General features: G+C 34.6%; 1 protein-coding gene across 5 annotated transcripts in view; it reads right to left on the bottom strand.

Moving 5' to 3' along the window:
• ATP2C1 (ATPase secretory pathway Ca2+ transporting 1) overlaps positions 1 to 17533 on the bottom strand; it is a 169710-nt gene that overhangs the window by 79055 nt on the left and 73122 nt on the right. For all 5 annotated transcript variants that reach the window (XM_059162586.1, XM_059162585.1, XM_059162587.1 and 2 more), the window contains 6 exons: positions 14706 to 14816; positions 12196 to 12312; positions 9550 to 9639; positions 7541 to 7576; positions 4369 to 4430; positions 217 to 325 (listed from right to left, as the gene is read on the bottom strand). In XM_059162586.1, coding sequence (XP_059018569.1) covers positions 217 to 325; positions 4369 to 4430; positions 7541 to 7576; positions 9550 to 9639; positions 12196 to 12312; positions 14706 to 14816 — 525 coding nt within the window. The remainder of the gene's footprint in view (positions 1 to 216; positions 326 to 4368; positions 4431 to 7540; positions 7577 to 9549; positions 9640 to 12195; positions 12313 to 14705; positions 14817 to 17533) is intronic.

Genomic DNA, 17533 nt, shown 5'->3' with positions numbered 1-17533 from the left:
CAGAGCATCCTAGCCCCTTCCACCATGTAAGGACAGAAAGAAGGCACCAGCTATGAACCAGAGGAGGGTCCTCATCAGAATGAAACTGGGCTGAACCCTCAATCTTGAATTTCCCAGCCTCCAGAATTATCAGAAATAATCTTCAGTTGTTTATAAGCGATGCAGGCTATGGTATGTCATTACAGCAGCCCAAAGAAATTAAAACAACAAACTTACCTCAAACAAGCGTAAATCAGCAGGAACTCTGTCCCCAACAGAAAGGCAAACTGTATCACCTGGAACCAGGTCTCGAGCAAGTGTATGTTCCAATTTTCCTTCACGTACACTGTAACAGAAACAGAAACAACCACAGGTAAAAAAAGAAAGTCACTCCACTTATTTAAAAAAAAATTTTTCTAGTGGACTCACACAAGGAAAAATACATTGTAGTATTATTAATACTACAAAGAAGCTAAGTGAAAAAGAAACTAAGCAAACAATTATTTTTCTATTCTTGGTAATTAAGATGTTCAGATGGCAAAAAAAAAATCATTGGAAAAAATGACCAGTTATCGTTCAAATGTAAAATGTGAAAACTGAAGCAACCTTATTCTGGGTCTGTTTGATTGGGCATCACTGCAACCCCAGCAGTGCTTAGCACATAGTCACACAAGGGAAAAAAGCTTCTGTTGAATAAATCGATGTCTCAAAATCTCAATACTAGAACTTAAAAGTTTTAATATTATAATTTCTGAACAGAACATGAATTTTTCACATTGGACTAATGATTTCTACCTTATGTTTAGAGAAATTGGTGCCATAAAGTATACTGGACTACTCCTATCCATTTTTTTTTTTTTAAGAGTGAAAACCCATTTTCATTTGTCTCCATGTACTTTTTTATTTCCTCTGATTTCTTGGTTGGCCCATTCTTTTAGCAGCATGCCATGTAGCTTCCATGCATTTGTGTTCTTTCCAGATATTTTCTTGTGACAATTTCCAGTTTCATATCATTGTGGTCAGAAAAGATGCAGGATATAAATTTTAATCTTTTTGAATTTATTGAGACTTATTCCGTGGCCTAATATGTGATCTATTCTGAAGAATGTTCCATGAGCACTTGAAAAGAATATGTACTCCACTGTTTGGGGGTGGAATGTTCTGAATATATATATTAGGTCAATTTGGTCTAATGTGTCACTCAAAGTCATTGTTTCCTTGCTGATTTTCTAAAAGAAAAAAAAAATCAACTGTCTAAAATCTTTGGGACACAGCAAAAATTTTTCTAAGAGGAAAGTTCATAGCAATACAGGCCTACCTCAAGAAACAAGAAAAATCTCAAATAAAGAAAATTGGCAGAATAAAGCCAAAGCCAGTAGAAGGAAGAAAATAATAAAGATTAGAGCAAAATAAATAAAATGGAGACCAAAAAACAATAGAACAGATCAGTAAAACTAGGAGCCAATTCTTTGAAAAGATCAACAAAACTGATAAACCTTTAGCCAGACTCCTCAAGAAAATAAGAGGGAGGACTCAAATAAGTAAAATCAGAAATAAAGCAGGAAAAATAATAATATCACAGAAATACAAAGAATTATAAGAGAATATTATGACAAATTACATGCCAACAAACTGGACAACTTTGAAGAAATGGATAAATTCCTAAAAATATATAGCCTTCCAAGACTGAATCAGGAAGAAAGAAAATTGAACAGACTAATTACCAGTAATGAAATTCCCAGTAGAAGTCCAGGACCAGGTAGATTCACAGGTGAATTTTTTTTTTAAGATTTTATTTATTTATTTGACAGAGAGAGAGCAGGAGAACACAGCAGGGGGAGTGGCAGAGGGAGAAGCAGGCTTCCCAGCTGAGCAGGGAACCTGATGCGGGTCTCAATCCCAGGACCCAGGACCCTGGGATCATGACCTGAGCTAAAGGCAGTTGTTTAACCAACTGAGCCATCCAGGTGCCCTTCACAGGTGAATTTTACCCAGCATTTAAAGCAGAGTTAATAATTATTCTTCTCAAACAATTCCCAAAATAGAAGACAAAAGCTTCCAAATTCCTTATATAAGGCCAGCATTACCCTGATACCAAAAACCAGATTAATACACTATGAAATATAAAAACTACAGGCATTTATCTCTGATGAAGACAGATGTAAAGATCCTCAAAAAAATATAAGCAAGGGGCATCTGGGTGGCTCAGTGGGTCAAACCCTCTGCCTTCAGCTCAGGTCATGATCCCAGGGTCCTGGGATCAAGCCTTGCATTGGGCTCTCTGCTCAGTGGGGAGCCTGCTTCCCACTCTGTCTCTGCCTGCCTCTCTGCCTACTTGTGATCGCTGTCTGTCAAATAAAAAAATAAATAAAATTTAAAAAAATATATATATATATAAGCAAATCAAATCCAACAACACATTAAAAATATCATTCACCATGATCAAGTGGGATTTATTCTAGGAATGCAAGGGTAGTTCAATATTCCCAAAATCAATCAATATAATGCATCACATTAACAAGAGAAAGGATAAAAACTATATGATCATCTCACCAGATACAGAAAAAGCATTTAACAAAGTACAACATCCATTCACAACAAAAACTCAACAAAGTAGGTTTAGAGGGAAATCTGTTGCATTTCTATGCTCTAATAATGATGAAGCAGAAAGAGAAATTAAGAAAACAATCCCTTTAAAATTGCACTAAAAAGAATGAGATACCCTGGAATAAACTTAACCACAGAGGTGAAAGACCTATACCCAAAAAACTATAAAACACTGATAAAAGAAACTGAAGATGACCCAAACAAATGGGAAGACAGACACATAGATCAATGGGACAGAACATAGAGCCCAGAAATAAATCTATGCTTATGGGGTCAATTAACCTATGACAAAAGAGGCAAGAACATACGACGGGGGAAAAGACAGTCTCTTTAGAGGCACCTGGGTGGCTCAGTCATTAGGAATCTGCCTTCAACTCAGGTCATTATCCCAGGGTCCTGGGATCTGGCACTACATCGGACTCCCTGCTCAGCAGGAAGCCTGCTTCTTCCTCTCCCAGTCCCCCTATTTGTGCTCCCTCTCTCACTGTGTTCTCTGTCAAATAAATAAAATATTTAAAAAGAAAAAAAATTCTCTTCAGTAAGTGGTACTGGGAAAACTATATAGCTACATGCCAAAGAATGAAACTAAACCACTTTCTTTCACCACACACAGAAATACACTCAAAATTAAGACCTAAACTATATAACACCTAGAAGAAAACACAGGTAGTAATTTCTTTGACATCAGCCACAGAAACATTCTTCTAGACATGAACTCTCAGGCAAGGCAAACAAAAGCAAAAATTAAATGTGGGAACTACATGAAAATAAAAAGCTAGTGCACAGCAAAAGAAACCACAACAAAAACAACAAGATCAAGCAACCTAATGAATGGAGAAGATATATGCAAAAAATATATCCAATAAGGGGTTAATATCCAAGATATAAAAAGTCCTACAACTTGATCATGATCCCAGAGTCCTGGGATCAAGCCCCGTATCAGCAGGGAGCTTGCTTCGTCCTCTCTCTACCTACTTGCGATCTCTGTCAAATAAATAAACAAAATCTTTTAAAAAAAAAAAAAGATATCACTTTACATCCATCAGAATGGCTATAATCAAAAAGACAAGAAACAACAAGTGTTGGTGAGGATGTGAAGAAGGAACCTTCATGCACTGTTTGGTGGAATGTAAACTGGTACAGCCACTGTGGAAAACAGCATGGACATTCCTCAAAAAATCAAAAATAGAATTACCATATGATCCAGTAAATGAAAACATAATTCAAACAGACATATGCATCCCTGAGTTTATTGCAGCATTACGTGCAATAGCCAAGATATGGAAGCAACCCAAGTCTCCATCCATAGATGAATGGATAAAGAAGATGTGGTGTGTACGTACACATACACACACACACAGGAATATTACTCAGCCATAATAAAGAATGAGATTTTACCATTTGCAACAACACAGTTGGACCTAGAGGTCCATATTAAGTGAAATAATTCAGACAGAGGAAGACAAATACCATATGACTTTACTCATATATGGAATTTAAGAAGCAAAACAAATGAGCAAAGAAGAAAGTGATAAACAAACAAAAAAAGATTCTAAATACTGAGAACAATCTGGTGGCTACCAGAGGAAAGATAGGTGAGGGTATAGGTAAAATAGATAAAGCAGATTAAGAGTATACTTACAGTGATGAGTACTAAGTCATGTATAAAATGCTGAATAATTATATTATACACCTGAAACTATATATATAACACTGTATACTAATTATACTTCAATTGAGAAAAAAAAAGTAGAAATCCATAATCAGAAACAAGGATCATACCAATGGCATTCTGGTGGCATAAGTTTACTCAGTTCTTCAAGAGATTTTTCTGAACGATATTCCTATTTATTAAAAAAAAAATAGCAGAACATAATAAGAGAAAACATTTATAAAGAAACACAAATACATATCTTCTTATGTACATATTTCATGTTAGACTTAATAATAATCTCTTTTAAAAAAAATTTGCCCCAGTTCTTATTTTTTCCTTTACTTGTGTTTATTATATTCCTAATAAATAAAAGTGTATCCCTTATTAAATAATGTCAAATTATAGTGGCTAAACAATTCTGACAATTAAATATTCCCAATTTTATATGTTAATATTCAATGTGAAATCTAAGGTCAGTTTATTTATAAGAAAATGAAGAACACTCATTAGTGTGTCCAAAGAGTATATAATTTTCAGTCATTAAAAGTTAAAATAATTGAGCCTCATGATGAAGATAATTTTACTTTTAGTATTTAATGACCAAAGAAGCCAAAGACAATACACTGCTAGCAAATCTGCTTTGAGGATTTAAGCACATGCTTACTACAAAGGTTTAAGGAGTAGGTTTGCTTAGAAAGAACATCTGTTAAATAAGAGTAAGTTGTGGCTGGCACTCCTTTCACAGACACCTTTCCCACCACCCTGAACTATCCAAAAGCAGACAATCTCAGGAGCCCTAAGTCTGTGATGCTCCAGCCCTTCTCTATGCAGACAGTCAAAGCTGAGGGCCAAAGACATCTTTCATCTCACCGTACTACTCAGTCCACGTTTCCATGGGCAGTCTTGCCTCACATAACATCACTGCTATTTTTGTCTCACGTTTGCACTAATTACACCAATCTTTTGATCTAAGTTTAAAAAGGGAGAAGGGTGAGTAGTGGGATTTAAAGTTGGGGAGTGTTTTGAAATGACTGCAGTGCCAGTATTATTCAAAATTTCACATCCGTCACAAACTTTTTGAAATACCAAATGCAAGGCTGTGTAAGAGTAACTTAGAATTAAATCAGCTCTTACTTAGGCAAGAGGAACAAATGTGAGAGTAAGGCAAATCTATAATATGAAAATTCTAAGACATCCCTCCCCAACCATAACTCGGATATTAAATAATTTGCAAGTTTTACCCAAAAACTCCACATAAGTCTAGAAAACACTCACCAAGATCTAGATCCTAGTAATAAATGACATAGAAGCTTCCCAATCTTTACTTCCCTTTTCAGCCTTCTTAGGCTTCACTCCCCTCAACTACAGAGATACTTCTGTATCAAACCATGTTTTAACATTTCACTAAAAACCTGATAGTCATCTCTAGTGAACGCTTAAAAGTTATATTTTAAGTTTATTGTAAGGTGGCATCAACTTATGGCGATGTAAAACAATTAGCTATTTTCATGGCTGTGGGAGGATACAATGGGGTGAGAAATGGAGATTTGAAAGAAAAGGAAAAAAGGGCAGACATAAATATAAAAATACACAAGCACTCTCCTCCTAGAACCCAGATAAAAACATAAATACTAAAGCTAAATCACTGATAATTTCAGAGTTTTGATATTTCATGACAAAGTACTATATTAAATTTAAGTGGCAGCAAAATCAGATCTTTTTAGAGAGGGTTTTTAATTGCAGTTTTAAGAATATTTTGTTGGTTTCAAGGCAAATTTGGGTAAAGGGCTCATGTATGTATAAGAAACCAGACCTACCAATCTGAAACTGCGTTTTTCACAAATGTTTCAATTCTTTGTGGAGTTTTCCATTAACTAAACCTATGACAGAGACATTTAGCAGATGGTTTCCTGCCATTACCTTCAGTACATAACATGGGATCTTTGTGGAAAAATCCCACACTATGTTAAAAACACAATTCTGTAGGATTTTTTGAGGTAGGTACTCTCTATATACCAACAGAACAAGCAAAATTCCTCTTATCCATTGTGATAATATCGTTGGAATCCCTCTGAAGAAAGTCACTCAGTATTTCTTAAGCATTATTAAAGCTGCAAGAGGGTTCCAATTACTGGTTAAGTGGGTAGTAACCACTTGCATGTCTAAATGAAGAGCTGCCTTGAAGGATGACCTGGAAGGTCCGCCTGGAAGGACCTCTACTAGACTAATTAGCTCCACCTGCCCCAGGGCAACTTTTGTCTTTTCTAAGCAAGAAGATTCCCTGGAAATAGAATCCCTGCCGGTCTACTGATGTAGCTCACAAACTTGCTGCTGATAACCTGATTACAAGTGACTTTTCTACAGTGGGTTACTGTAAACTAGTAACTTAATCAATTAGAGGTTGCCTAGAAAACCTGAATAATGACAAGAAATACTCAAGGAATTAACCACAGACATGAGAATAACCACAATCACTTAAAATACAGTCTTAAGAGACAAAACAACATGAACCTGAGTATCATATATAACATTTTTCCCTAAACTAGAATAGTCTTATTTTTTTTTATTTTATTTTTGAGTAATCTCTATACCTAATGTGGGGCTCAAATCATAACCCCAAGATCCAGAGTCACACACTCCAGCAATTGAGCCAGCGAGATGCCCCAATCCTTCTATTCTTATTAACTATGCTTTAAAACTTTTAGCTAATAAAATGAAACCTGCCAACATTGTTATAAAATATGAAGTTATCAGATAGTAAATAAACAAAACTATGCCTACATTTTTATACATGCCTACACTTGTGATAAAAATCCTGCCATTACCTCTACATTATTCACATTTCATTTTTAAAAGGGGTTCTTCATCATTTTTATTTACTATTTCAATGTCTATGCTGAATTAGAAGTTTGATCCACATCAGAACATTCTTTCTGTGTAGGAAATGAGGAATTTAAACCTGGCCCAATTCTTTAAGTGGAAAAATTTTTTAAACCTGTTGCTGGACTTTATTTCTATTACTGTGCTTTTTTATTCCATCTGCTTCAGTTACCTTTAATTTCATCAAATAAAAACTACATTTTCTTCATGCTACTATCTAAACTAAAGCAGTCAAGTTAGTTCCACTAAGTACCTTGGAGAACTGAGTTTCTGAAATCATTTCAAAAACAAAGAATGAATTGTTCTAACCAGTATCACCAACTCCCAATAACCACAAATTTTCCCATAAGCCACCTCAGTTTTTTTAAGAAATTAACTAAAATACTACTTTCATGCTGACAAAAGAGGTCACCTACTCACCTGAACAAAGGCAACCGTGACGACGATAAGTATTGCCTAAACAAAACAAAGAAACAACCTTTTAAAGCAGACACCATAACTTCAGAAATAATCATGTTTATTTTTCTAACTTTATCTACAGTCCCCAGATACCAGACACTAAGCACTGATATCAACTCAGGAAGAAATCACAACTCTGCTTTAGAGAAAACACAGACATCCAACAGCGGTTTAACTCCCCTAGGACAACTTCTCAAATTTGATCTCAAGATCCCCTTCTGCTCTAACAAACTGAAAACCAGCATTTATGTGGGATATAACCTATTGATATTTAACCATAATTTAATACTTTTTCAATTGCTCAGTTTTAATTCCTTTTTATTAATTCATCTAAAAAGTAATAAAAAACCATTACAAATGTTAACACATACATTTTTTATGAAAAATACACTTGCCAAATAAAAAAATTTGTGAGAAAAGTACAAGCATTTTCGATTTTTCTTTTATGTCTGCCTTAATACAAAGCTAGATTTTCATACTTGCTTCTGCATTTAATCTATTGTTCTATGTTGATTAGGCTGAAGTATAGGTAGAAAACCTAACCTCATACAGATAATGTTGGAAAAGGAAGGAAGGAGTAGTTTAAAAGATTTTTCAGATTGTGGATATTCTTCTTAGCTACTACACCAAAATTAGAAAAGTGTCAGTTACTTAGAGTAATTTGCAATGTAGAATCGAAACTGTATCAATGAACTTTTTATAATCTATTATAGTAAAATCCACTGACCTATTTTCAATTTGAATGGACCTTGGTCACTGAAAACATTGTTAACATCTTACACTGGTCATGTAGAAAATACTGATTCACTTGGCTTTTCAAATCTTTCAAGTGTTGACACATTTCTTATTAGTTAAAAAAAAAAATCATTCATTGAAGTACTACTGATCTCTTTAGAATATAGTCAAATACTGGGAAGCTATTTAACACGTAGTAATTCATAAATATTTTGCAAAATTCTAAGTATCACTTGAAAGCTTGAATTTTATCACTGGCATAAATGCGATTTTTCTTGAAGCAATAGTTTTATCTCACTCACTTCCTTAAAAAAAAGTGCCTCAGTTATCCAAGTCTTAAAAACCAAGTTTGTCTATCATTTATTCTTTCTAGTTAAAGCTTAGTTCAGCTAACCATAATTGCCCTTCCTTGAAACAACCATTGTACCTCAATATACATTAAGTCCTTTATGCATATTTCCCATTTTATTACACAGAATATTCAAAAGGTATGTACTCAACTGTCAAGATTTAATGAAATTAATTTTTACTGCTTTATGAAAAACACCCCTGAGAGAATCAATAAAAGAAAACAATGACCACTAGAATAGTTTGGTGCCATTATTTTGACTTGAGTCAACAGTTTTACCTGCTATTGTTTTTGCACCACTGATGCAAATATCCAAAGTAAAAAAAAGTTTTATTATAAAAATCGTTTTGACATTAACACGCTCCCTGAAAAGGTCTTAGAGACACCTGGAAGTCCACAAACAAGAGCTTTAATCAATGCTTGTACTTGTTATAAATTTTTTATACTACAATAAACCAGAGAGAAAAAAAGAGGAGGAAACTTTCAATGAAAGCTAGAACAGCTTAGCCAGAAAGAATAAAATCTTTCATAGTAAATAGAGTGTTTACTGTTAAGTAACATTTTTAATTTCATAATCATCAGGCTTCAGTTCATAATTAGTAAAACATTCTCAACAGAAAGTAAACTAAATTGAAATTTTAACCAGAAATATGTTACAAAATATTTCATATCTGTAAAATTATATGGTTGTTAAATAATTCCTATGAGTGTTAATCACAGACCCTTGAACATTACTTGAGATTACTACAACAAAATGCAGAATTCAGATATTAACAAAAAACCTGAAGAAACATTATGCACTTCTCAATTCATTTTCCAAAATAAAAGCCAATCCTAATTTTAAATGATTATCCAACAGTTTAAAAATATACGTATTTTTTCTTACCACAGTGATACTGACAGCATCATCAAACTGATGCATTAAAACACTGATGACTGCAGAAGCCAGAAGCAGCATAATAAGGGGATTTTTAAACTGAAAGTGAAAACAAACAGCAATTCAACAGTTTTGTATGAATGGTAGTTGTGCTCCATCACAACAAAAACTTAAAAAAAAAAAAAACTACATGATTAGAAAATTAGGAGTTTAAGTTTGAGAGTTTATCTCTCTTCAATTAACCAAAAAAGTATTTATACTTAACTACATTAAAAGTCATCATTTCATAAGTTCCTTTTCAGAAGAAAAGAAAATTAAATTATCAATACTTAAAACTAAGAATTTACCAATTCCTTATGATATGCATATATTTTTGGTATATTAATAAATACAGCTGTTCTGAATGTCTACTGAGGCTATAAAGTGGAAAATGATTTTTAAGATAAAGATTTTGGTTAACACTGGATACACCTAAATTATGAAATCCAAACATTCCTATACTTAATAAATTAGCACAGATTACAATTCTGTGGTTGATCCACATGCCCCACGAATAATCTCCTTCATCAGCTAAAAGCCAACAATAAGATCCACTCAACAGAGGCCGAAAATTTTCCAAATGCTGGTTTTCCTAATATCTATCTGGCAGAAGCAATAGTATCTAAGGAAATAGAACCACACCACCAACCCAACCAGGCAGCACTTAAATGACCAACACCAGAGCTACCCTAAATTCTTTCCATTACTCCTTAAGCATCAGACCTTTGTTGCCAGAACATCTTCCTCTGATGAAGTTGTGCCAATCACTATTAAAGGTGCAAAGTAACTAGGCTACAAAGAATTCATCCCACCAGAAAGCCCCAGCCCGTTGATATCACAGCAGCGAGGTTAGATGCCATCACCTCCCATTTCCTTTATGACTCCATTCCCTGGCACAGTGGTTCTGACCCTGTTTCACACCAGAATCATGTGAAGAACTTCTAACAAGTGCCTAGGATCACACCAGACCAATTAAATCAGAATCTCTGGGCATAGGGCCCGGGCTTCAGCATTTTTTAAGTGTTCCCAAGTGATTCTAACACCTAGACAATTGAAAATCACTACTCTAGCAAACTAAAACTACAACTGCAATATGGTTCAGGGTTAAGGAACCTCACACACCTGCCTGAGTCAGAGTACTTGGGTTTAAATCCAGCTCCTGTCACTTAGATACGACCCAAGTGCCTCATTTGGTAAAATACTACCTTATACCAAGACTGTGGTAAAGAGGAACTAAGAATGTATATTTAAAACACTGTGTAAACCATGAACACTCTCTTCAAATGTTAGCTCTTATCATCATAATTTGAGGATAAGACCCATCGGCTTTTTTATTATAACCTCTGAAATAGCTACACCATGGTAGCAAGCATACTACTTGATTAATGGCAGGTTCCAGGCAAATGTTTGCAAAGCAACAAATTCAGTGTTCTTCACAGAGAAACAGAGTCACCCAGTGCTTTATGACTAACAACTGATATTTGCTGTTAATTGCTGTTTGTGCTGAACTGTATTACACTACTTCTGTTTCATTCCCATAGCAATTCCATGATGCAGGTAGTCAAGCTTTGAAACAGGAATAAAAAAGTAAAACATTAAATTATACTACCTACTAATAAGTCCAATCATTGTGGTTTATAAATTCAGAATGAACTTCCTCAAGTTTTAGGTAATATGGAAATGTGGTAAATGTGAGAATACAACATGCATACAAAAAATACTCTAAAAACATATGAGAGACATACACACACACACGAGATTCTTTTAATCCCTAAAAATACAGTTTTTCCACTTTAGACAAACTCATCTGCAAAATTAAGACTGATAAATTTGGGCCCATTAACATGACCTTTAGAAAAGCCACTTCTAATACTTCTAAAAGTATTTCTAAAAGTACTTCTAATGTACTTAGAAGGCATTAAAGGTTTTCTTTACTAAAAAGAACTTGTTAAAAAATAAAAATAAGAAGATCTTGTTTGGCAAACTAACCCTATGAGGTGAAAACTGGCCACCGGATTCTTAGAACTTTTCACACTAACATATTTGTTATCAAGATAAAAGAAAATCCTACAATACATGTTTCTGAAAAGATTAGGATATTGACAAAATGTAATTAAAAATAGCTATTGTTTATTGATAGCTTACAATCTCCTAAAATTATTATCCTCGTGTTATAGATAAGACTGAATGGATAATAAGGATCATACAGCTAGTAAGAAATAAAGACAGAATTTGTACCAGGCAGTCTGGATTCAAACTACCTTATTTTTACTACATTTTCTAAGCTGGCCGTATTACTTTAAAAAATATTAGCATTCCTTATAATAAAACAAGTGTAAGGTAGAGATCTGTAAAGGAAACTACTGTTCAAGTATCACTCCATGCTATACATTCGTAAAGAATTCCACACTAAAAATTATAGAAGTTCCAACTTAACAGCAAACCCTAACAGAAAAAATGTAGGTAAAAAACATTTTTACATATTATTTCCTTTCTCTACCAAAAAAAAAAGAAAAAAAAAAAAAAGAAAGAATGAAAACTTCACAAAAGTAAACAACTACACTAACAAAAATACATGTAAATTACAGAGCAGAGGAGGAAATAAAAATATCTCACCTGAGAAATATACTTCTTCCATAGTGGCTCATCTTCACTGATATCAAACTCATTCCAGCCATGGAAGGCTCGCCTATGACTTACTTCACATTTGTTTAGACCATTCTGAAGATCAGCCTATTAGATTTTACACATAAAAGTTACTGAAAATGTTAGCAGAGGACAAAAGAAGAAAAACAAAAGGATACATATTTATGTTCATATTTATAAGAAATTACAGAATAGTCAAAACTAACTTGTAACACACACACACACACAAAAAAAAATAAGCATTATCAGTGGTCGCTTGGGGCCAGGAGCAAAATCTACTTAGAAAGATTAACTGCAGAGGGACCTGAGGGAACTTCTAAGAATGATTAAAGTGCTCCATATCTTAATTCCAGCAGTAGTTAACATTATCAAAATGCAAACTATTCTGTTAATATGGGTACATTATATTTCATGTAAATTACACCCTGACAAAAAAAATTTATTGATGTTTTATGTATGTATCAATGTAGGTATTAATACATTATTATATTAGCAATTTTTGAGTATAAGCAATAAGGCACAGTTTAATAAACAAAAAGGATTTTCTCTGGGAAAAGAGAAGTAATAAAAAGTAGCCACATGACTTACAGAAAGCAAAATATGGTACATTTTAATTAGTTTTGTTTGCTTTCATTGTTTTATTTTCTAAAACTAGTTTCTCCAAAAGAACATTCAATGGACCATAACTGCCTTTCTTGTTCTCTGAGCCTATCAAAACCCTCAGACTGCTATTACTTTTTACTCTTGGACTGTATAATCACTTTAAGCAGATAACATATGGTTCCTAAATTACTGAAAATAATTATGTTCTATGAACACCACCTACATTCTTCAATCACTGCAATACTGTGTTTTGTAAGAAATATATATGATATATGATCATTCAGATAACTAAAACATACGTCTCATTTGTATCTGGTCTTCCCTCCAGGGTTGTGGGCTCACAGCTCCTAAACCCTTGTAATTTCCTGGGATGGTAACAATAAAGGCATCTTTCATTGTGTTAATGAAGGCGACTTTCAGGCCCCACCCAAGAACAGCAAGCTGGCAGACAGGAGGACCAACCATATGATCACAGGGTTTAGTCCTAGCACCCCACCACTATTCTCCCTCACCTCTGAGGAATAAAGAGATAGGATGGAGGTTGAATCAGCCAAAGAGATAGGATGGAGGTTGATTCAACCTCCATCCTATGACCAATGACTCAGTCAATCATGACTAAGCAATGAAGTCTCCATAAAAGCCCAAAAGAACTGGGTTTGGAGAGCTTCCAGGTTGGTGAGCACATGGAGACAGGGGAGAATGGTATACCTCCAGAGGGCATGGAAGCTCCAGGCCCTTTCCCCATGGCAGACCTATGTAACTTTTCATCTGGCTGTTGATTTGTATCCTTTACCATATCTTTTTAATAAATTGGTAAACATAAGTGTTACCTTGAGCTCTGTGAGCCACTCTAGAAAATTAAATGAACGTAAGGAGGAACCTCTAATCTGTAGTGGGTAGGTCAAAAGCACAGACAACAGCATGGGGCCTATGACTGACTTCTGAAGTCAAGAGTAAGGGGAAGTCTTCTAGGGCTGAACTCTTGACCTATGGAATCTGATGCTATCTCTGGGTAGACACTGTTAAAATTGAGTTAAATTACTGAGCATCCAAGAATTGCTTGGTGTTATGTGTGGGAGAACCGCCCCCCACCCTGCACCTTGCCACCAACCATGTTGGAATTGGGTCTGGGAAACTTAGAAGAGTCACTGTCACTCATGATTTATTATCATAACTATCATTTAAGAATGAAATTACCTGCATCCCTAAAATAATCAATTTCTTTGGCCAAAAGCTTTATGATAAATTTTGGTAACAGTCTCACAACACTTAAAACACTTAAAAATATAAATGGCTTTAAAACAACATAAATACAACAACCAAAAAACCCTCAAAAAACAGATATCCAACATTTTTAATGCCATCATTAAAATATATGAATTCTGAAAGAAAAATAAAAAACAGTATTCATGTTACATTAGATTGTGCTTTTTAAAACCAGTAAGAAATTAAATTACATAAGCAATTAAAGTTTACTTACAGTCTCTATCTTATACTCACCTTTTACTCTACTTCAGAAAACACTTAAAAAAAAGATAAACTCCTAACTCCACTTGTGTTAATAAATTATTTTATTAATCCAACTAATCCTTACATAGCATTAATAGTTCCTGGCAATGTTAATGACCAAGAGCTGCAGGTAAACACTAGCCACATGCAGCCATTTAAATTTCAGTGAATAAAAATTAAATTAAATTTAGTTTATCTAAATATCCACACTTAAATTCCTCAGTAGCCGTATTTTACTACTGGATACTGTACTGAACAGTGCAGAACACCACACAATGTCATCAAAGGAAATTCTATTGGATGGCATTTACCTATAGTCTAAATGACTGATTTGCTATCTATTCGCTTCCTCCCCACCAACCACTTACTTGGAGAATGCTTGCAACTTCACTGACTGGTAATTCACTTGCTTTTTTTGATGTCAATACAGGAATCATTGTCTCATTTTCACCATTAGGAATTTTTTGAAAACGTGCAACCTAGCAAATAAAACCAAAGGAAAAATATTTGAATTTACCAAAAAACTGGAATAACAGTCTAGAATAAATGAAAAGCCAAATGTTCACAGAAACTTAGTTTCCAGTTAGAAAGCAAACATTTTTAGAGTAATAATTATCTAGTCCTAATAAGATAATCTTCTACTATGTGCTATTTCTCCAGAAAGCACATCTCAAAAATTAAGCCACCAGTACCAGCTAGGACACAAAATTTTTAATTTCCACATTAAATTTTTTAAAAAGCTATTTCTACAGCAATGCAATGAGTAAAAAGTGAAACAGATGTCCTGCCTAGCAGATCCTGAGAATTACATGTAGTCCTAATCCTCCAAACTCATTATGTTTAACAGGAAAGACAGAGAACAGCTAAGTTTTCTCCATTTTAACTACTCCTATTGGTTAGCCTGTTTCTTAACTGTCCAAAAAACAACGGGCTACTCTACGTAAGTACCAGGACAGCAAGTCAGATTTAAAAACCAATTCCCCAGCCAGCAGGAAAACAAAGAGCAGAAGAGACACACAGCAGAGGATGCACAGTTAGGGCAGGGGCTCTGAACAAACAGAGTAAATCACAGAATTGGTGGTAACCATGGTATCTACTTGATGCAGCTTCATAAGAAGTATCTACAGAAAAGTGTTTATTTATTAACACACTTCCAGAAATAAATCCCCGATCCGGACTTGCCTTGGGTCCTAAGCTAACAGCTTCTTTATAGACAAAAAGTTTTGAGAAAGTGAGACAAAATCTCCCCACAGAAATTTTAGCATAGAAAACATTTCAGTTGCTACACATCCACTGATTAAAATACTGAAATTGAAGTGATCCTCTTACTGCCAAGACACAGGTCTTTAAGCATTCAGAGGGAATGTTTTCCCAACCTTGGCTCATCAACATTTTTTAGGGTAAAATATTTCCCTAAAATTTTTTTGACACAACACTTCTTTAAGACAACAAATGAGATTGATCAAAGAAGAATAACTTAATGACTTAATAACTTAATAACTTAAGTTTCTATTATTATAAGACAGTAAAAGACCTGCATGCTGTCATTAGAGGTGTGTGTCTTTGTAAAAAAATCTTCACACTTACTCCAAAAAATAGTAAATACCTGTGGGGAAAAAAGTACTCCTTCATGTAACTGAGTTCTGGAACAATCAAATACATTCATGTTTTCTAATCTCATTTATTTAAAAGGCATTCCTGAATCCTTAAGTACTTTAAAGCAAGAGGAAATATTTTTCTACTTTTAATGAGAAGATACTAATAACTAAAAATTTTGAGGAAACTGGAAATAGATTACCTTTCTTTCATACAAAACAGAGTCTTGAAATTATTTAAAGCATATTTTTACATAATTTGAGAAATTCAAAACCTTAAAGAAAATATTGGAAATCTCCTAAAAGTTGCATACTCGTTTTAGAGCCACTGAATGTCCTTATTTCAAACCTACAGAACAAAGTACGATGGGAAAGATTTCATTTTACCATCCCTAAATTAAACACTGGAGTAAACCCTGCAAAAAACAATGAGAACTAAACCAATGTGACATGGTTATTTTATCTTGTGAAATCTTAAAGCAAAATTAAGAAGGAAAAAATATATTTACATTACCTCCAGTGACAATGAGATTAATAAAACCTTTTATTTCTAAGATTCCTGTACCTCAGTTTCTTCACATACAAACAGGGATAATAGTGCCAAAAGCTGTGTAAAGATCACATCCATTAATATAGCACCTGACCCACTAGTACTAAGGGCTGAAACAACTATTTTTCTCAAAAAAGTATTTAACATTTACATGTATATTCACCAGTACAATTAGCTCAATACAGAACTAAATTACCAATCGAGGTGCGTAAAGTTAGATTTGCAATAATCTATTAAAACGTATTTTTTAAAATTTATTTATTTATTTGACACAGAGAGAGAGAGAGATCACAAGCAGGCAGAGAGGCAGGCGGAGAGAGGGGGGAAGCAGGCTCCCCACCGAACAGAGAGCCCAATGTGGGACTCAATCCCAGGACCCTGAGATCATAACCCGAGCAGAAGACAGAGGCTTAACCTACTGAGCCACCCAGGTGCCCCTCGATTAAAATTTATTTTTCAAGACGCCTGGGTGGCTCAGTCGGTTAAGCAGCTGCCTCCAGCTTGGGTCATGATCCCAAGGGCCTGGGGTCCAGCCCCCAGTTGGGCTCCCTGCTCAGTGGGGAGCCTGGTTCTTCCTCTGCCTCTCTTTCCCCTGCCACTCCCCACGTGTGCTCATTATATCTCTTTTTCAAATAAATAAAATATTTTAAAAATTAAAATTAAATAATAAAATGTACTTTTCTATCATTGATATAGTGAAAATTGCTATCTCAAGTACCCAATACGCAGTACAGGAACCTTTCTCATAAAATCTTTGTAAAGTAATCTTTTGGTAGTTGTTATAAAAGACAGGGACTGGGGCGCCTGGGTGGCTCCGGTGGGTTGGAGCCTCTGCCTTCGGCTCGGGCTCTCTGCTCCGTGTGGAGCCTGCTTTCTCCTCTCTCCGCCTTCTTCTCTGCCTACTTGTGATGTCTGTCAAATAAATAAATAAAATCTTAAAAAAAAAAAAAAAAGACAGGGACTATGTGGGAATACACTCTCCATAAAATCCTTAATGAGCATTCCATGGCCCAAAAGAGCTAAAAAATGTCAACAGAAGAAAGAAAGACAG

The sequence above is a fragment of the Mustela lutreola genome, chromosome 2, assembly GCF_030435805.1.
Source record: "Mustela lutreola isolate mMusLut2 chromosome 2, mMusLut2.pri, whole genome shotgun sequence".
Lineage (NCBI taxonomy): Eukaryota > Metazoa > Chordata > Mammalia > Carnivora > Mustelidae > Mustela > Mustela lutreola.
Note: the sequence above shows the minus strand (reverse complement) of the source record. Positions and strands in the feature narration are given on the sequence as shown.